At 39.2% G+C, this 20,641-nt stretch overlaps 1 protein-coding gene and 1 long non-coding RNA gene across 2 annotated transcripts in view; one reads left to right on the forward strand and one right to left on the reverse strand.

The window, feature by feature from the left end:
• Nucleotides 1–15,223, reverse strand: part of LOC307197703 — a 59,460-nt gene extending 44,237 nt beyond the window's left edge. Inside the window, exons 1-2 of the long non-coding RNA XR_013831488.1 lie at nt 15,130–15,223; nt 14,315–14,996 (exon numbers count right to left, since the gene is read on the reverse strand). This is a non-coding gene — a long non-coding RNA (uncharacterized lncRNA). The remainder of the gene's footprint in view (nt 1–14,314; nt 14,997–15,129) is intronic.
• On the forward strand, nt 15,136–17,473 carry NKX2-4 (NK2 homeobox 4). Its single transcript, XM_079943898.1, has 2 exons — nt 15,136–15,601; nt 15,918–17,473. Exons 1-2 carry the CDS (start codon nt 15,148–15,150, stop codon nt 16,526–16,528), a joined length of 1,065 nt encoding a protein of 354 aa, XP_079800024.1. The 5' UTR covers nt 15,136–15,147; the 3' UTR covers nt 16,529–17,473.
• Nucleotides 17,474–20,641: the final 3,168 nt, after the last annotated feature.

The following is a 20,641-nucleotide window of genomic DNA, read 5'->3' on the forward strand; positions in this document are numbered from 1 at the left end:
AAAAGAAGAGGAATCCATATTGGAAAGAAAGAAGTAAAACTGTCACTGTTTGTAGACAACATAATACTATACATAGAAAATCCTACCAAAAAAAAAAAAAAAAAAAAACAACTACTAGAGCTCATCAATGAATTCAGTAAAGTTGCAGGATACAAAATTAATATACAGAAATCTGTTTCATTTCTATACACTAAAAATGAACTATCAGAAAAAGAAATTAAGGAAACAATCCCATTTACAATCACATAAAAATAATATACCTAGGAATAAACTTACCTAAGGAGGTAAAAAAAAAAACCCTGTACTTGGAAAACTATAAGACACTGATGAAAGAAACTGAAGACAACACAAACAGATAGAAAGATATATACCATGTCCATAGACTGGAAGAATTAATATTGTTAAAATGTCCTTACTACCTGAAGCAATCTACAGATTCAATGCAATCCCTATCAAAATACCAATGGTATTTTTCACAGAACTAGAACAAATAATTTAAGAATTTGTATGGAAACACAAAAGACACCAAGTAGGCAAAACCACCTTGAGAAAGAATAACAGAGCTGAGGTATCACGCTCCCTGACTTCAGACTATGCTACAAAGCTACAGTAATCAAAACAGGATGGTACTGGCACAAAAATAGACACATAGGTCAATGGAACAGAATAGAGAGCCCATAAGTAAACCCACACACTTATGGTCAATTCATCTATGACAGAGGAAGCAAGAAAATACAATGGAGAAAAGAAAGTCTCTTCAATAAGTGGTGCTGGGAAAATTGGACAGCTACATGTAAAAGAATGAAATTAGAACATTTTCTCACACCACACACAAAAATAAACTCAAAATGGATTAAAGACCTAAACATAAGACCAGATACTATACAACTTCTAGAGGAAAACATAGGCAGAACACTCTTTGACATAAATTGCAGCAATATCTTTATGGATCCATCTGCTAGAATAATGGAAATAAAAAAAAAATAAACAAATAGGACCTAATTAAACTTAAAAGCTTTTGCACAGCAAAGGAAACCATAAACAAAACGAAAAGACAACATAGAGAACGGGAGAAAGTATTTGCAAATGCTGCAACTGACAAAGGGTTAATCTCCAAAATATACAAACAGCTCATACAGCTCAATATCAATAAAACAAACCACCGAATCAAAAATGGGCAGAAGACCTTAACAGACATTTCTCCAAAGAAGACATACAGATGGCCAGTAGGCACATGAAAAGATGCTCAACATTGCTAATTATTAGAGAAATGCAAATCAAAACTACAATAAGGTATCACCTCACACTGGTCAGAATGGCCATCACCAAAAATTCTACAAATAATAAATGCTGGAGAGGGTGTGGAGCAAAAGGAACCCTCCTACACTGCTGATGGGAATGTAAATTGGTACAGCCACTATGGGTATGGGAAACAGTATGGAGGTTCCTTAGAAAACAGTATGGAGCTCTTAGAAAACAGAGCTGCCATATGATCCTGCAATCCCACACCTGGGCATGTATCTGGAATAAACATAATTCAAATAGATATGTGCACCCCAATGTTCATTGCAGCAGTACTGACAAGAGCCAAGACATGGAAGCAACCTAAATTTCCATTGACAGATGAATGGATAAAGAGGATGTGGTATATTTATACAATTGAATATTACTCAGCCATAAAAATGAATGAAATAATGCCATTAGCAGCAACATGGGTAGACCTAGAGATTACCATGCTAAGTGAAGTAAGCCAGACAGAGAAAGACAAACATCGTATGATATCACTTATATGCAGAATCTTAAAAAAAAAATGATACAAATGAATTTATATACAAAACAGAAATAGACCCACCAGCATAGAAAACAAATTTATGGTTACCAAAGGGGAAAGGTGGGGGAGTTCGGGATTAACATACACACTACTATATTTAACACAGATAACCAACAATGACCTACTGTATAGCACAGGGAACTGTACTCAATATTCTGTAATAACCTATAAGGGAAAAGAATCTGAAAAAAAAGATATTTATGTATGTATAACTGAATCACTTTGCTGTACTCCTGAAACTAACACGACATTATAAATCAAGTATACTTCAATAAAAAAAAATGTTAAGGTACTTCCTTTATGCCTGAAGAGTCATGCTTTCCCCAAAGGGAGGATAATGTTATTCAACATTTTGGCTGTAGAGGGGCCTACCTGGTGGCGCAGTGGTTAAGAATCCGCCTGCCAATGCAGGAGACAGGTTTGAGCCTAGTCCAGGAAGATCCCACGTGCTGCGGAGCAACTAAGCCCGCGCACCAAAACTACTGAGCCTGCCTGCCGCAACTACTGAAGTCTGTGCGCTTACAGCCCATGCTCCACAAGAGAAGCCACCTCAATGAGAAGCCCATGCACCACAACAAAGAGTAGCCACCCCTCGCAGCAACTAGAGAAAGCCCACGTGCAGTCATGAAGACCCAACGCAGCCAAAAATAAATAAATTAAAAAAAATTTTTTTTAAAGTGGAAGGAATCACTACTCAATATTGAGGTTTAAAAACAAACAAAGAAACAAAAATTTTGGCTGTAGAATGTCATGGGACAAGAGGGGATGACCTGAAGGGGTGATGTCAGGAGATGGTGAGAAGACTCAGTCCTCAAAGGAATAAATCTTTCTCTCCACAAGTCCATATCCATTACTATACTAACGTTACTTCTCAGCTATCTCCTTTGACGTATCATGGGTTGCCAACCTCTGCAATAAAACATGGTATTTTAGGAAACGTGTATTTTTGTTGTTCTCAGAAAGAAAGCAGTGAGAGAAAAAGAAAGGAAGCAATAAATAAAGCAAACACTATGCAACAGCTATGATCGGTGACTTCATCTATTATTTAAACCTATTTAATCTAACCTTCACATTTTTACAGATGGGAAAACTGAGTTCAGAAAGATAAAGTAAAATTTGCCATCAAATTTTACAGTTTGATAGAGTAGGAGTCAACTGAAGTCTAATTCTAAAGCATGATTGCTTTTTACTATGCCATATTCCTCTCAAAGAAAACTAATCAGGATGAAAATACAAATATATCAGAGTCCTAAGCTAAATCTTCTCGCTTGAATTCTTATTTAAGAGTGGTTATTTCTGAATGTTATTTCAGAGGACTTGCCCCTCGCACTTTATATATTTCTTGGTTAATTTTCTTTTCTTTTTTGATTTTTTTAAATGAGCAACAGTACTTTAGCAAATAGAAGACTATTAAGGAAATACTAAGTTATGTATGTAAAGCTGAACTAGACTGGTAAAAACAATTTTTTTTAATGATTATTCAGTGTTGGTGAGAGATGTAGGGAGAAAAGGTTACATCACACACCACTGACACATAAACTGATGCTGGTTTTTTTGGAGGCTAATTTGGCAACTCCTACCAAAATGTATAATAAACTTACCCTTTGATCCAATTTTACTTCTAGAAATCTATCCTGCAGAAATATTTGTACCAGTACACACAGATCTGCATGAATGTTCACTGCAGCACTGTTTGTAATAGAAAGAGAGAGGGAAAGGGAGAGAGAGAGAGAGAAAGACAGGAGGGGAAGAAAGGAGAGGAAAGAGCCTAAACTCATTAACATGGGACTGAAAAAATAACATATAGTAAACCTGAATCATGGGATATAAATAAGTAGATTCTAGAATGAGAACATCTACGTGCACTGCCATGAAAGCACATATTTGTACTAACAAGGAACATATGTATAAGTACTAATTTGGAGGGACTTCCCCGGTGGTCCAGTGGTTAAGATTCCATGCTCCCAATGCAGGGGGCACAGGTTCGATCCCTGGTGGATGAACTCAGATCCCACATGCCACACAACGCAGCCAAAAAAAAAAAGTACTCATTTTGAAACTGATATAAAATATCATTAAGTGAAGAAATCAGAATATATATGAAATGATGCCATTATATTTTTTAAGTGTGAATATAAGTTCTAGATACATAAAGAAACAGAACTACAGAATATGTGTAGTCATACAGATCTAGAAAAACTCACACAGAAAACCCTTCATACCTTCATAGTGATTACTTCCGGAGATTGGCGTGGGATTGGGTATTTGTAAAGGTGACTTTCACTTTCACTTTTACCTTGGCTGAGTTTGACCAACATTTTCTGTAAAAGCACCAGCAAGCAAATATTTTAGGCTTGTGGGCCATATATGGTCTCTGTTACAACTACTCAACTTTGCCACTGATAAAGGTGTGTGGGTATATTCAATAAAATGTTATTTATGAGCACTGAACTTTAAATTGCATATAACTTTTACATGTCACAAAATATTATTATTCATTTTTCAACCATTTCAATGTAGAAACCATTCTTAGCTCCTGGGCTGTAGAAGAACAGGTGCCTGGTTGAATTTGGCCTGGGGGCTATAGTTTTGGAGCTACAGATAAAATTTTAATATATTGGGTTAAATAAAATACATTTTTATTTAATCTCACCTGTTTCTTTTTACTTTGTTTAATGTAGCTACCAGAAATTTTTAAATTACGTATGTGATTCACATTGTATTTGTATTGGACACAACTGTTCTACAATAATATACTTCAACAGTATTTTGAATTGTTTTTCAACAAGATTCTATTACTTCAGTAACTGTAATAATATTGAGCAGATATCAATAATGCCTATAATCTACAAATCAAATATTTACATAATTTTGAGAAATTATGTTGTAAATATTTTTAAGGAGATTGTTTTATTACTGCAGTAACTACAGAAAAAAACTCTTTTTATCACTGCTCTATTAACTCTGCTTATAGTCACTAGAAACTTCCAAACTTTCTGCTGTCCTTATAAAGAAAATGTACAGAAAACAAATATCCAGTTGAATAGTAAGTTTTTAAATTTTATCTAGATAGCCATCAGAATAGTCTGACAATGTAAGAATAGTTTCATTAACAATAGCTACTCAAATATCACATAAATCCTAATCTATCACCCTTGTAGAGATGCAGGAAAGAAGTATCTTTGAGATCTCTTTCCCACTCCTTTTCAGAATATTTTTCATTAGAAAAGATATATACATCCTATGTTCACTGCAGCATTACTTACAATAGCCAAGATATGAAAGCAACCTAGATGTTCATCAATAGATGAATGGATAAAGAAGATGTGATGTATTTATACAGTGGAATATTACTCAGCCATAAAAAAGAATGAAATCTCGGCATTTGTGATAACATGGATGGACCTATTATGCTAAGTGAAACAAGTCATACAAAGAAAGACAAATGCTGTATGAGTTCATTTACATGTGGAATCTAAAAAAAATGAACCAACGTAACAAAACATAAACAGAATTATAGATACAAAGAACAAACAGGTGTTTGCCAGGGTGAAGGGGAGTAATGGGACAAAAATAAATAGGTGAGGAAGATTAAGAGGTACAAACTTCCAGTTGCAAAATAAATGAGTCATGGGTATGAAATGTACAGTGTAGAGAATATAGTCAATAACTATGTAATGTCTTTGTATGGTAACATATCAAAACTAGACTTATCGCGGTGATCAGTTTGAAACGCACAGAAATATCAAATCACTATTTTGTGTAACAGGAACTAACATAGTGTTGTAGGTCAATTATACTTCAAAACCAACCAACCAACCAACCAAAGTCCTAGAAAAAGAGATCAGATTTTTGGTTACCAGAGGTGGGGGGTGAGGGGAGGGAGAATTGGATGAAGGTGGTCAAAAGGTACAAACTTCCAGTTATAAGATAAATTAACACTAGGGATGTAATGTACAACATGATAAATACAATTAACACTGATATATGTTATATATGAAAGTTGTTAAGATAGTAAATCCTAAGAGTTCCCATCACAAGAAAAACAGTTATTTCTATTTCTTTATTTCTCATATTTTGTACCTATATGAGATAATGGAAATTCACTAAACTTAGAATCACTTCATGATGTATGTAAATAAAATTATTATGCTGTATACCTCAAACTTATACAGTGCTGTATGCCAACTATATCTCAATACACCTGGAAGAAAAAAAAGAATAATTTTTAACTTGAATCACTGTCAATGTCAGTCACACTTTAAGTTCTCTTCTATTGTAACTATCAAATGAGATAAACACCTAAAGTTCACGAACGTACCTAGCACATTAGTAAAGATTACTGTTAGTGGGTTTCAGGATTTTAGCCTTATCTCCACCTTATAAATGGGATATGTTCTAAAAAGTTCATTAGTAAGTCAATTGCTTAGAACCTGGCATGTATATATATATATACACACACATATATATGTACACACAAGCATACATTCATATGTACATATAATTTAAAATAATAAAGTAATACACACATACGTACATACAATTTAAAAGTACCATTTCAAGATCAGAATATGGATGCCAAGAATAAGTTTCCTCTTTCTCGTACCAGAAGGGCTCCCTTCCCAATTTTCTAAAGCACTCAGGACACTCCTGATAATCACCTGATAAATAGTAATCACTTGATAAATTCTCGGTTAATAATTGTGTATGTTCACTACAGACTTTTTTTTGTTTTGGGGCACTTTTTATATGAAAAGGAGAAAACATAATATGATTAATATAGTATCTTCTTATATTTAGAGGGCTTTATGGGAGACCAGACTTATAATTTGGCATCAAAAGGTTGAATTGGGACTGATATCTGCAAATGAGAGGGACATAGTTAGCCTCAGTATAAGAACTTTCTAATAACCAAAGCGTAACAATGTTGTGGTTTTTATGACATCTTCTTTGAAAAGTGTGGAGTTCAGTCCTGGAACATCAGAAGGCTACCCATCTGGACCATATCACTTACTTTGCTCCCACCCCTCAGTTACCTTAATTGAGCTGATTTGGTGTTGAGGTCTCAAATTTTTGAGGAATGGCCGCTAAAACAAGCTAACTTTATGAAATAACTCTGCTAGAAAACTATTAAGAATGTTACAGTATTCAGTGTTTCCTATATGAAGCCCCCTGTGAGGAATTTCTTTTAGAGTGCTTCTTTTCCTGAAGAATCGAGGCGGGGGTGGGGGTGGTGTTTGTTTTTGGTTTTGTTTTGTTTTTTCCCCTAAAAATAAGGAAAGTGTAACTGGCTTTTCCAGATGACCACTAGGACGCTTACAGCCAAGGTTGGGGTTCAACTACAGGAACTTGGTAGGCTTTATGGCCCATAGATTTGATGTTTTTTTCAGACATATCTTAACTTCTTACTATTACAAGATCCTTATCTACGAGGTCATGATTCTTTTTTTTTTTTTTTTTTTTTTTTGCAGTACACGGGCCTCTCACTATTGGGGCCTCTCCCGTCGCGGACCACAGGCTCCGGATGCGCAGGCTCAGCGGCCATGGCTCATGGGCCCAGCCGCTCCGCGTCATGTGGGACCTTCCCGGACCGGGGCACAAACCTGTGTCCCCTGCATCGGCAGGCGGACTCTCAACCACTGCGCCACCAGGGAAGCCCAGAGGTCATGATTCTTACTAAATGTTTGAAGTACACAAACCTACTTATTTAAAAGCTGCCTCATATCCTTTATGAATCAAGGTAGAAGAAGTATATAATTAAGCTTTTCTTTTTTGCATCATATAACTAATTCTCCGAGTCTATGTCAAAACATTTACATGAGAGATACAACTTTCTGCTTGAATATATGGAAATGTGGCAATCTATGTATATAGATAGCTAAGGACAATTGTGGTTAGCCTTTCTGGGGTATGAAAAGTGTTTGATTTTCATGAGTATTTACCTATATTCATTTATTGCCTACGTAGTTAAATGCAGGCACATATGGAATACTGAATAGACAGAACATTCTGCATTTCTCCTTTTGAAACGGGTATAGAATAGACACTCTGATTTGATCATTTAAGATCCATGACCAAATCATCTCTTTATGCCACATAATTTTTTTTTTCAAGAGCAGAGCACTTAAACAACACTTGTACCTACTAAACCTGGGTTTTATGTGAAAATGATTTCACAGGGCACTGGAAACCCCAGGTTTCTTTTCGATCCTCTCGTGTCTTTAGAAAGCAATTCCTAAACCACCATTTCCATCACCCTTTTAATCTCTGCAAATTGTTCATAAGAGCTGCAGCAAGGCAGTCTGTCATCAATTATGTTCATAATGACAGTTCAATCATATATGCACTACCACTGATTATTCTAAAGAAACATTGCATTTAAAAGAATTAACTCTAGAAGAAATCATCACACATACCAGACTATTTATAGAAAACTAAAACTTCGCACGTGAAATAGTTTTCTTTCAGATCTTTCAGAGTATTTTATATGTTTATAACAGTAAGCATACAAAACACAAATCAAAACAATGACTTTGTATTCCATCATCTAACTCCTAGAACAACTTATGCACAACATCCAACCGTAATACACCCTTCACAGTTCAAGATTTATTTATCCTATTAAAAAGTGAACTTTAAACAATTATAAACTCTATTTTAAATTTCTTTTATACTGTGTAATTTTTTAAAAATCTCTCACCCACTGAAGTTTGCCATTTATTCTTACAGTTAAGTTAGTTTTGTTAGCTTTTTAAACTATTTTGCATATACATATATGCTTTTTATTTTAGAATAGATGACCTATTCCAAATTTACCTATTTCTTCTGTGAGATAATATTTATTTCTAAAGACATGCTGTATACCAATGATAAACTGCTTTCATTCAAGCTGGTACTGATTTTCTCAAGTAATTCTTACTTGGCATTTTTGGCCAAATTCCAATAGCTACTAGCTTGTGACACTTGTGAAATTTCCACTAATTCTAAAAGCAAAAAACCGTTTGAGGGCTTCCTTGGTGGTACAGTGGTTGAGAGTCCGCCCGCCGATGCAGGGGACACAGGTTCGTGCCCCGGCCCGGGAAGATCCCACATGCCACGTATCAGCTGGGCCCGTGAGCTATGGCCACTGAGCCTGCGTGTCCGGAGCCTGTGCTCCGCAACAGGAGAGGCCACGACAGTGAGAGGCCCGCATACCGCAAAAAAAAAAAAAAAAAAAAAAAAAGTTTGAATCATCTTTTCAGTATTACCTCATGTAATTCCCTACAGAGTTACAAGATCAAATTTAGTACCTAATTTTCAAATACTTAATAAACACTAGGTTTACTGAAGAGTCATCTCATTGTTAGTTCACTTAACTGGGTATTTTGAGGCAATATTCAGTAAACTTCAAGTCCATCTGACAGATATGTTGTGATTTAAGACTCATTTTACTAGGTTTTTATTTTTTGTTTTTTTAAAGGAAACCTTATGAGGAAACTTTCATCAATCAGTTCTCCTCACTGCACTCAGTGTCTGTATAAAGTAGATTAATAAAATTATTTCATATCAAGCTTTGTAAAGCGAATTATTGAACCAAAAATTAAATTGTTTAAAATCTACCAAAACTGACATTGATTTATGAGGTGAACACTAGCCTACTGCATCAAGCACAATTCTCAACGAAGAATGCAGATAGAGACATAACAAATAGCTCCACAACATTCATAGTACACAGAACAAAAAGGGAAACATTGAGCAACATTCTCTAATTATGCTAATTTCATAGTTCTTTCTTCTAAAATGTGTATAGTAAAACTTTATTAATAAATGCAACAAATAATTTATCAAAAATGCCCCAAACTGAAGTTTCTCCTTCAAGTAAATGATAGCAGGTGTAAAGACTGATACGTTCCTTGATAATCACAAATTAATTTGTAAACGTAAGGTGATACATCTTTAATGTGACGTGTAGGAGAGAAAGAGACTTTAAATTCAATGAAACTTAGATTTGGAAAAATTGAGTGCACTTGAGAAAAAAAGTTATAAAAGTATATATTTTAAAAAGCTATATGTATTCACGCAGGTATGTGTAGAGATATGGTACAACCTTTAGAATGACAAGCTCCTCACACAAAATAATAAATAGAAATACCATTTTGCTTAAAATTCAAAGCATTCTTTTTTTCCTATAAAAGAACCATTTAATTACATTCCAAGACATGTAAAAAATGTCAGATATTGTTCAATGGAAATGCTATTATATTCTAAAAAGTTTAAACTTTCTGTGTAAGCAAGATATACAAGTAAACTTGTTATCACAATAAAGAATATATTTCAATATTGCCCTTGTTTCCCATATCATGTATTTATTTTAATATTTACTCTAAAAATAATTTTTATGGACTTCCCTGGTGGCACAGTGGTTAAGAATCTGCCTGCCAATGCAGGGGACACGGGTTCGAGCCCTGGTCTGGGAAGATCCCACATGCCACGGAGCAACTAAGCCCACGTGCCACAACTACTGCGCCTGCACTCTAGAGCCTGCGAGCCACAACTACTGAGCCCGTGAACCACAACTACTGAAGCCTGCGCACCTAGAGCTCGGGCTCCGCAACAAGAGAAGCCACCGCAATGAGAAACCGGCACACCGCAACAAAGAGTAGCCCCTGCTTGCTGCAACCAGAGAAAGCCTGCCAGCAGCAATGAAGACCCAACACAACCAAAAAATAAATAATTAATTAATTTAAAAAATAAATATATAAAAATAAAAATAATTTTTAAAACATAGAAAAATTTAAATTTCTAGCTTAAGTTCATAATCCTAGGGTGAGAGAGTTGTGCCACACTGGTCAATTTTCATACTCTTACCCCTTTGGTGTAGCCTAACGTTATTATCCCCTAGAAGGGGAGGTTTCTAGTTTTTCTTTTTGTTTTTTAAGAACCATTTAATTGGCCCTTATTATGATGATGATTCCAACAACAATCATGTCTTAACACCCTCTACTCATTCTCACATTGTACTAAAAATCATTTAAATTTAAAATGTATTCATTGGTCAGAAAACTATTTTCAATCTAAAAATCTGAGTATCAGGAAAGAGTGACTCCAGATTTTTTTAATAGGAGTTAAACTGCAAGGAATTTGCATTTGTGAAGAAATTATGAAAGGATGAGGTGGGGGGTTGTCCAGTTCTCTAGTCTCTTCCTCCTGTCCTCCCAAGGAGAGAGAGTCCCACTCCCCTCGGCCCTAGCTGCATTTCAGCACACCAGGGAAAGAGCTGAGGGTTAAGAGACGGAGGCTTGGCGGGGAGGCATGTGGGTATTGTGGAAACCCTCCTCTCTGCCATCCCCCGTTGCAGGAGGAGGAGGGAGAAATAACAAAGTCATATAAATACAAGTGTAAAATTATCATAAGAGACTCATAATAATTGAAATGAACATTCAAAAACACAGAGTCTTTTAGAAGGACTAAAAAGAAACCAAATTTCAGAAATTGGCAAACATTTTAAAAATAATTTTTTTAAAACTTTGTGTTTCATCTTTGTAACAGTTTTGCTTCCTCTTTATAATCATAAATTTTGCTACAAAATACTAGTATCTTGACCTGCTTCATTTTATTCCTTCCCAACTGCAAAGACAATATTTTAAAGCTACTTCCCAAAAGTGAGAATTTTACTAATCAAATTATTTCACAACTATTTTAAACTAATCACAAATGTAGCAAGTGTCTCATTTCTAAAAGGCACTTATCTTCTTGAGTGTCAAGCAGAAAGTTATATTTTCAAACACAGTTTTTCTTTATAAGGAAATTCAGGATACATTAGAAATCTACTTGCCACCTTAGAAAAACAACATTTCCCTTTAAGTAACTGACTGGTTTCTCAAAGTCTCTCAGGCCCCTTTCTCTGAGCTCCTGTCTGACAACAGCAAATCCTCTATCTGGGGAAGGCTCCTACTTCAGAGTTGTTTTTGCCAAATAATTTTGGCCCTAAGGTTAACAAACACATGAGAAATTTTCATTAACTACCACATTTTTGTCAGAAAGCTGAGGTTCTGCTGAATCTTTTTATCTAGGAAATGTTTCTATATGTCTGCCACAGCCCATTTATTAAGTTTTCAGTGGTGTGACACATAAAATTACAAAAACCTAAACTGTGAAAAGAGCAAGGTATCAAACTATATGCTACCCCCTGTGTGTAAAATGGTAGTATGCTTCAAGATGTACAGACTATGCCAGAAGAAACAGGTAATAGTGCCTCTGAGGAGGGAAAATGGGAGGCTTGAGGGAAAGTGGGAGGATGGGAAGGGGAGGAACATCTCTTTTCACTTTGTTCTCTTTGGTAGTATTTGGTTTTGGGGTTTTTTTTCTGAGTGCCGGCATTGTTTTTAAGGAAAGAAAAAAACCAACAAGAAAACATTTCTCAGAAACGTATTTCCTATGAAATCCAATTTCACAAGTCAATAGTATTCAAGAATCTACTGAGTATAAATTTCCATACATAATTTAGGCAGACAACAATATGATGAAATGAATTTGATAAAGAGCTTTAATGGAGCATCAATTGGATTATTCTAATTTGTATCTGTATATAAATGTAGATACACATCCTCCAGACTACACCTATTTCCAGAATCATCTGCACACATCCAAACAGTGTTTCCAGCATGAAGTTATGTAATTTCTGGAATGAAACACAAACAAATGATAGGGAAAAATGTTGAAGATTGTGGATTTTTTTTCCAGAACTGTTCACCTCCAGTAAAGGAGAACTAATTAGGGTATCAAGTTCCCAAGCAGCCACAAAGTGACTATCTGCAGAGAGCCCCGAGATATGATAAAGTGCTTTTTTATTTAAAGGTGGGAACTTTCCAGATGTAAATGAACTTGTAGCAAGACCCACTACAGCTGAAAAACAAAATAAGCAACAAATTGTAGTTTAACCACTCAATGTGAACTGCTACCCTAAAGTTCTATAAAAATATTACACAAGATGAAATGTATAGCCTGAAAACAGAATAAATAATAATTGTCTAAAAAAAACTATAATTGTAAACACTTTTGCACTTTGGGTAACTCAACAACACGAATGAAGACTGTGATAATAGGTTTCACTTCTAAAACATGTTTCGACTTGAAAACTAAAATATAACGGTTCACAAATGACTTTTATATCCATAGATGTTATAAAAGCTACTTTTACTTACTCTCTTGTCTCTGAGGAAAGTTTGAAAGGAAAGACTTCTTACTATTTTTAAGAGAATCAAGTAAACAATACAATTTGAATGAAACCAGAACTTAAAAACCAAACTGCAGTTTTTAAGATTCTAGCAACTACTTAAATACATACGATACATGAATACTTCATTGTATTAAATCACTAATTTAAAAAAATTAAGTAGGCAATTCCAGTGCAGGTGAGGATGAAGACCTAGCCCAAGTGTTTCAAGCTGAGGAAAGACCTGTAGAAGTAGTGTGGTGCAAAAACTGTAGCAATACTAATCTTACTAAGTCAGCAACTGACATCTGGAAACAATCATGATACCTTGTCTTTTGGATCTTTCAGTATTTTAAAATACTAATACTCTACACACTTGCCTGGTTGACACTTTCTTCCCATAGGTGAATACTGGTCCCTCCCCCCCAACACCCACCCCCAGATTCTTTGCAAAACTCACTAAAATAAACAAAACAATGATTAAAATAATAAGAGCAAAACCATGGAAGACATTTCAACCAAAGCACTGAAACCAAACAAGGAAATGGTAACTGTTCTTCCCTTCAAGACTGTGTACTATTAGGTTTTATGTTCTATCAGGTTAAACTGGAATTGTTTTCATACATCCTGTTCTTCTTTTTCTAAACAATAAAATCTTGCTTAAGAAAGCACTCTCCTTGTTTTTCTTTCTCCTGCCCCAGTCTCCAGGAAAACTTAAAAACTGCATCTTCATTTCCCTGGTTGTTTCATTTTTTTAACTGCAGGGCTGTTTTAAAAATTTAGTCAGTATGCTTCTCACACTTCTTTTGTCTTATTCTTTGTGGTGTTCAGCATTCAGAGGAAAGTTCACAATGTCTAAGTTCTTTGCTATGCAGGTAAATATGCAAATCAAAGGATGACAAAGTTTTTTTTAGAATCAGTTTATCTACAGTATTTTTCAAGAGAAACTACCATTTTCACCTGATCTGTGCATCCATTTCATAATCCTTGAGCAGGTTATATTTTTCATAAAACAATAAAAAGACCCATTTCGAATAGCTAGAAATATTTGGATTTTCGCGGTGTTTTCTTTCTCTTCTTTTTGATCATTGTAGTGATAGGCCAGTAATCCCTAAGTTGGATATTTGTACTTGGGCGGATGCGGGGAAAAAAAAAGTGGGGCGGGGGGGGAAGAAACCTGTAAAGAACTTTGCAGGTGCAAGCTGAACAGGAAACATTCGAAAGATAAAAATGTACCCTCTTTCCCTTACCCGACCTCCATCCCCACAGAGAAGAAACAGAATACTTACAAGTTAGCATCTGTGTATTTGTATCTCTATGTTTTCTCTCTTCTTTGGATTTGGATACTTTGAGCTAATTTGGAAGTGCCCGTTTGGTTGTCCACAAAATGATGCTTGAGAATCTAAGGATGCATAAATTAGAAGCCCTACAAAGGCACAGAACGGTCACGGTACCTCACTCTTTATGCGCTCTTATGGTGGGACCCAAGAGCCTTTCCTTTTCTCTTTCTTTCTCTCTCTTTTTTTTTTTTTTTAACACTTTAGATGATGGAGCGAGTGAGAGGCTGGTAGCTAGAGACGAATAGGCGAGCCCTGCACCATCCCCCCCTCAACTTAACACCACATACCCCCTCCCCAATTACACTGGACTTTGCTACGAAGTCAGTAGTTTTAGGAAAACTGGGGTCTGGATCGGCAGAGGCGCGGAATCCTTCACTTCAAGCCTCGACGCCGGCCTCGGAGTTTCTATTTCTGGTGCTCCAGGGTTGGGATAACGGCCGGGATGGAGGCGGGAAGCATGGAGAAAGCAAAGGGGAGTGATCTTTTCAAGAAACACCCAACTGCCCCCTTTACCTTTTTTGTCTCCACTATGGGGAGGTGGGGGGCCGAGAGAAAAAGATGTCAATGACCATTGTTTGCTCGTGTGCGATGTTGCTCCGCCCCCCGAGTCTGTCGTAAACCTGGCGCGGGACTAAAATAAACCCCAGATCCCGCAGCTCCGGGGGCTCGCCGCGCCGCCGACTCCTGGTCACAGGCGCTGCCGCCCCGGCCCAGGTGGCGGCGACCCACGGCCGCCGCGTCCCGCCCGCCCCGGCCCCCCCTACCTGGCCGTCCGCCGAGCCATGTCGTTGAGCCCCAAGCACACGACGCCCTTCTCCGTGTCCGACATCCTGAGCCCCATCGAGGAGACCTACAAGAAGTTCGGCGGCGCCATGGACGGTGCGCCGCCCGGCCTGGGGGCGCCTCTGGGGGCCGCGGCCGCCGCCTACCGCGCGCCGCCGACCGGGCCCTCCTCGCAAGCGGCGGCCGTGGCGGGCATGCAGCCCCCGCACGCCATGGCGGGCCACAACGCGGCGGCGGCGGCAGCAGCGGCGGCGGCGGCGGCGGCGGCGGCCGCCACCTACCACATGCCGCCCGGCGTCCCGCAGTTCCCGCACGGCGCCATGGGGGGCTACTGCAACGGCGGCCTGGGCAACATGGGCGAGCTGCCCGCCTACACGGACGGCATGCGGAGCGGCGCGGCCGCCGCGGCCACCGGCTGGTACGGCGCCAACCCGGACCCGCGCTTCTCGTCAAGTGAGCGGGGCCGGGAACGCGGGACGGAGGGCAGCGGACCGCGCGGGCTTTTCCCGCCACAGTCCGAGGCGCGGGGGGCGCTGGGACCGGGCTCGGAGCGCGCGGGGTGTCCTGGGACCCTGAGCGCGCAGGGGGCGCTAGGACCCGGCCGGGGTCGCGCGGGGCGTCCTGGGCCCCTGCGCGCGCGGGGGGTGCTGGGCCCCTGGGCGCGCGGGGCGTCCTGGGACCCGCCGGGGCCACGCCGGCGTCGCGGCTGCAGCGGTGTGAAGCGAGCTGGGTGGCGGCTGACTGGCATTCCCTTTGGGCCCCTCCCCAGTCTCCAGGTTCATGGGGCCGTCAGCGGGAGTGAACGTGGCCGGCATGGGGTCGCTACCGGGCATCGCGGACGCCGCCAAGTCGCTGGCGCCCCTGCATACGGCGGCGGCGGCGCCGCCGCGGAGGAAGCGCCGCGTGCTGTTCTCGCAGGCGCAGGTCTACGAGCTGGAGCGGCGCTTCAAGCAGCAGAAGTACTTATCAGCGCCCGAGCGCGAGCACCTGGCCAGCATGATCCACTTGACGCCTACGCAGGTCAAGATCTGGTTCCAGAACCACCGGTACAAGATGAAGCGGCAGGCCAAGGACAAGGCGGCGCAGCAGCTGCAGCAGGAGGTCGGCCTGGGCCCGCCGCCGCCGTCCCCGCGCCGCGTGGCCGTGCCCGTGCTGGTCAAGGACGGCAAGCCCTGCCAGAACGGCGCGGCCACGCCGACGCCCGGCCAGGCCGGCCCGCAACCGCCCGCGCCGACGCCCGCGCCCGAGCTGGAGGAGCTGTCGCCCAGCCCGCCCGCGCTGCACGGCCCGGGGGGAGGCCTGGCGGCCCTGGACGCGGCGGCTGGGGACTACGGCGGCGGCGCGCTGGGCGCCAACCTGCTCTATGGCAGGACGTGGTGACGGCGCGGGCCGGGCGGGGTCCCTCGTGACGCCTGAGGGTCGGCTTGGACCGACGGCGGACGCGGAGCTCGCAAACGGACGGACGGGTCGTGGAGGCGGGCGGGCGCGGAACCTTACTACTGGGTGTGGGGACGCGACAGCCCCAGGATCGAATCACGAGCATCGCGCCAGGGGGCTTTAAGGTGGTTGAGGTGGTTATTTCCTCCTTCCAGAGGTTCCTAAATTATGTGAAAAGCCGGCCGAATCCAGATCCACCACGTTCCTAACCAAAGCTCTCAGAGTTTTAAACGTTGGAGACTTCGTTGGTGTTTGTTGCTCTAAAAACCAACCCAGCTTTAGCAATGAATTCTTCTTGGAGTGGAACTTACCTTGGGAGATTAATTTTCGAATCCCCCTCCCCTTAAGTGCAATTTCATTAATGTTTGATGGAAAGTAAATTTAATTGTAGCTCAAGGTGGATCATGCACATAGCAACATTATTGCAGAGGAGTTATTGCCATTTACAGAAATGGAATAAACTTAATCAAAATATCGCTTATACGAATTGATATAGCTTTTTAAATTTAATGCTGTTTTTTAAATGTTTTGATCATTATTTGGCAATGAGTGTTTGTATATTACCCTAAAAGAGGATTTTCCCCCTAATATGCAGTTCATCAAAAGAAAGAAGGGTTGTAAGCTACTTTTTATATGGAAACTGGTCTCCCCAATGAATGGATAAAATAAATGACACCCTGTCTTTCTGTAGACATGTTATTTACTCTTTCTAAGGTATTTGCTTATCTTAATTTGAATACCGTGATAAAACATTAGAACAAGTAAGCAAAATTGCTAAGATAGACATCAATTAATTAACCTGTTTGAAGTCAAGAAGAGAATAAGGTGATTTACTGAATTGTAATCAGTATGTAAAGAATAAGTAACTAAAATATTTATAATTTTTTCATATTTAGAACTTAATAGGGGTTACACACCGATTTTGTTGGTGTTTTCTTGAACAAATAATGTATTTACTCTTTAATATGATGATTTATATTTCCTGTGTTTCAAAAGGATATTTAAATATAACTTAAAAGAACCTTAAGTACTTTTTTTTTGGTAAGAGTCAAATGGTCATTTATTTTACACTAAGTTGTATAGTTTTTTTTTTTTTAACACTACTTGGCATGATGTGACAACACAGCTCAGTTGACTCATGATTTAAAGAACTGGTAGCGGAGTAAAAATACTAAAAAGCTGAAGAACGTGAGCTTATGAAATGAAGAAAAATTAAAGACGTTAACATGGATAAAACGTGATTTATAAATGACCAAAACATCTACCAGAGACCTTAAAGCTCTTCTACATTTGAAGTTTTAGAATTATAGTTTGAAGCAAAACATTTTATTTAACTTCACTGTTTGGGTGTTTTTCTGAATGTGCAAAGTGCATTCTTTAAGAAGGTGTTTTAAAAGTTGCACTTTCTCTAAATGTATTTTATATAGTAAATAATAATAATAGTAATTAAAAACTCCAGTTCCTTCCACAAAAAGAAAAAAAAAACCCGAAACACTAAAGAAGCAAGTGGATCAGCCTTTATCAAGGGGCTGTGAATGCATTTTTGTAAAATGATAACTGATTTTTAAAACATTTTACATAAAAAAATAAGCAGAAAAAATAGTATGACAATGGTGCAATACACCTGAAGGAAATTTTCCCAGTTTGGGTTTTTGCATACTAATAAAATTGACTTTCAAAATATTAGCCAAGCTAGCATAACTATTACTGATGTGCCACATTTCAAAATGCTTGTTTATATTGATCGGATTCCTTCAAATTCTGAAATTTTACTTCTAGAAAACATGTTCTAAAAGTTCACATGGTTTGTAATTTTTTTTTTTTTTTTTTTTTTTTTTACAGCCCAATACTCAACAAAAGCAAGAATAGCTTATGGGACTAAGGGGTCCAAGTAACATATTTAAAGAAAATAAATCTTCGTGGACAGTTTTTTCCTTGCTAATTTCTGGAACAAAAAATCCCTTAGACTAAGGGAACTCTCTATCAAAAAGACCATTAAGAAGAAACAGCCTTCTTTATACAATATTTTCTGAAAGTGTATTTGGTACAGGCATATCTTTTTCCTTTCAATGTTCCTTTAAATAGTAAAGGACCCAAGCCAGAAGTAATTGCTGCAGAGGGCTTAACATTCTATACCCAGAAACTTACTGAGTTTATGTGTGCACATCCTGAAATTAGGACAAGGTTTGATTTTGAAACATTAAAATAGAAAATGTTTTTATTATAGAATTCCACATTCTGATTAATGCAAAACAAGAGCTTTTTTCTTCTTTTGCAATTAATGCTTTGCAGATCTTTTATAAAAACACAAACGGCCAGACTAGGTGAAACTCATTAACTGAAGAGGAGGATAAGTGTCTTCACGACCAAGAGGGAGGGCTGGCGCAGGGTCTAAGTGGAACAAAGCCCCTCCAAAGTTTCGCAGAGGCCACAGTAAAACGCGGTTTCAGAAATGCTAACTGCAGATGTGACACTTTCCTAAATGTTTTGGAGTTTTACAGCATTCTAACGTATCTTTTCCAATTGAGGCACAGAAACCAAGATCCAGAATCAAAGTTGCAGAGAGGAACAGCAGGGATTGCAGGTACTTTTCTGAAATCTGTGTTGGGATGTAAATTAAAGCGGGGTGTGTGTGTGTATGTGTGTGTGAGCGCAATGTTGAAGGATACAGGAAGGGTGTTTTGTATATGGAAGGGGGGATGGTGTGTGAAACCCAGTTGTCTTCTATTTAAGGCTTTGCTTAGAACTAAAACCTAATGGTCAGAACAAGTAAGTCAATCAGACTTTTATCAACACAGATGTTGTGTTCAAACTCCATTCTGCTATCGACTGTTTACTTTCAATTTAAAGCAAATCAGAGACTCAATCCTGTTCACTAAATGCAAGCAACTTCCAAAGACTTGCTTTGTTAGCTGCATTGAATACTGATGATTTATAAACTTTTAGAATAAATTGGTGAACCATAGTCACATAAAGACCCATTGATTGGATTTTTAGCTATGAATTTGTGCATCAGATAGTGCACTGTGTAGTGGCAGTATAAATTTCAGATGTAGTTCAAAGCATGAATGATACTGCCCAACTGTTTAATATAACACTAACGTGTGGATAAAACCCTGTATATTAATTACTAGTCCAGTTTTTAAAAATAACTGCTACTTGCCATGCCCAAATACAATGAGACAGGGCAGTAGGATACATTTTATTAAAACTGAATGAAATAAATAGACTTTTGCTAGTGAGAATTGGTGAGCATCTGGACAAGATTCAAAGAAGACTTGAAGTCAGGAATTCGCTCTCTCCAGTAAGTATTAAGATAACTTTGTGATTTTAAGATCACTTTTATGTCATTATTTTTAAGCCTGGAGGTAAGCTTAAATGGAAGCTTCTGAAAGAGGTGTTTTGGTTTCATTTGTCTTTGCTTTAGAATGTTTACCTGCAGTTGAATGAAATGCCTTTTATTTCAGTTTCTAAATTCCATGTAACCTCTTATTTCAGTAGTTGCTTAAATGATTTCTAATAAAAGTTTAACCACAAATTTGCCCAAGTCTAAGTTGTGCAAGCTATTTTGGAGTAGTGAATAGCTCCATTCCCATTTCACACACACAAATTAAAGCATGTTCCTCTTTGGCCCTCGTGCATGTATATGGTGTCAGACAACAAGCAACGCAGGCATTCACTTCACCCCGAGTGGGGCGTTTGCTACTTCATTAGTTTTACTTTTTTCCCGGTTAGAAGTAGCAGAGCCGTCGCTCGCGGGCACGCGTCCGGTGGGTCGGCTCCAGGCCGCCCTGGGGGCGGGAAGCGGCGCCGACGAGCGGGATGCAGCCGGGGCCGCAACACGCCTGTGAACCGGGCGTCCAGGTGACTTCGGAGAATGTCTACATTCTAATTTCGAAGCAAAGCGAAATTCGCTTACGTTCAGGCTTGGAACTTAAATCAGCAGCCTCGGGAGAGGACCCTTTCCGCTCTTTCCGTCCAGGTCCCGGTATTCGAACGCGTGCGGAGCTGAGACGACGCTGGGCTGCCGGAGAAGCTGCGGCGCGGGGTCCGGCC

Source organism: Stenella coeruleoalba (genome assembly GCF_951394435.1).
Source record: "Stenella coeruleoalba genome assembly, chromosome: 15".
Classification (NCBI taxonomy): domain Eukaryota; kingdom Metazoa; phylum Chordata; class Mammalia; order Artiodactyla; family Delphinidae; genus Stenella; species Stenella coeruleoalba.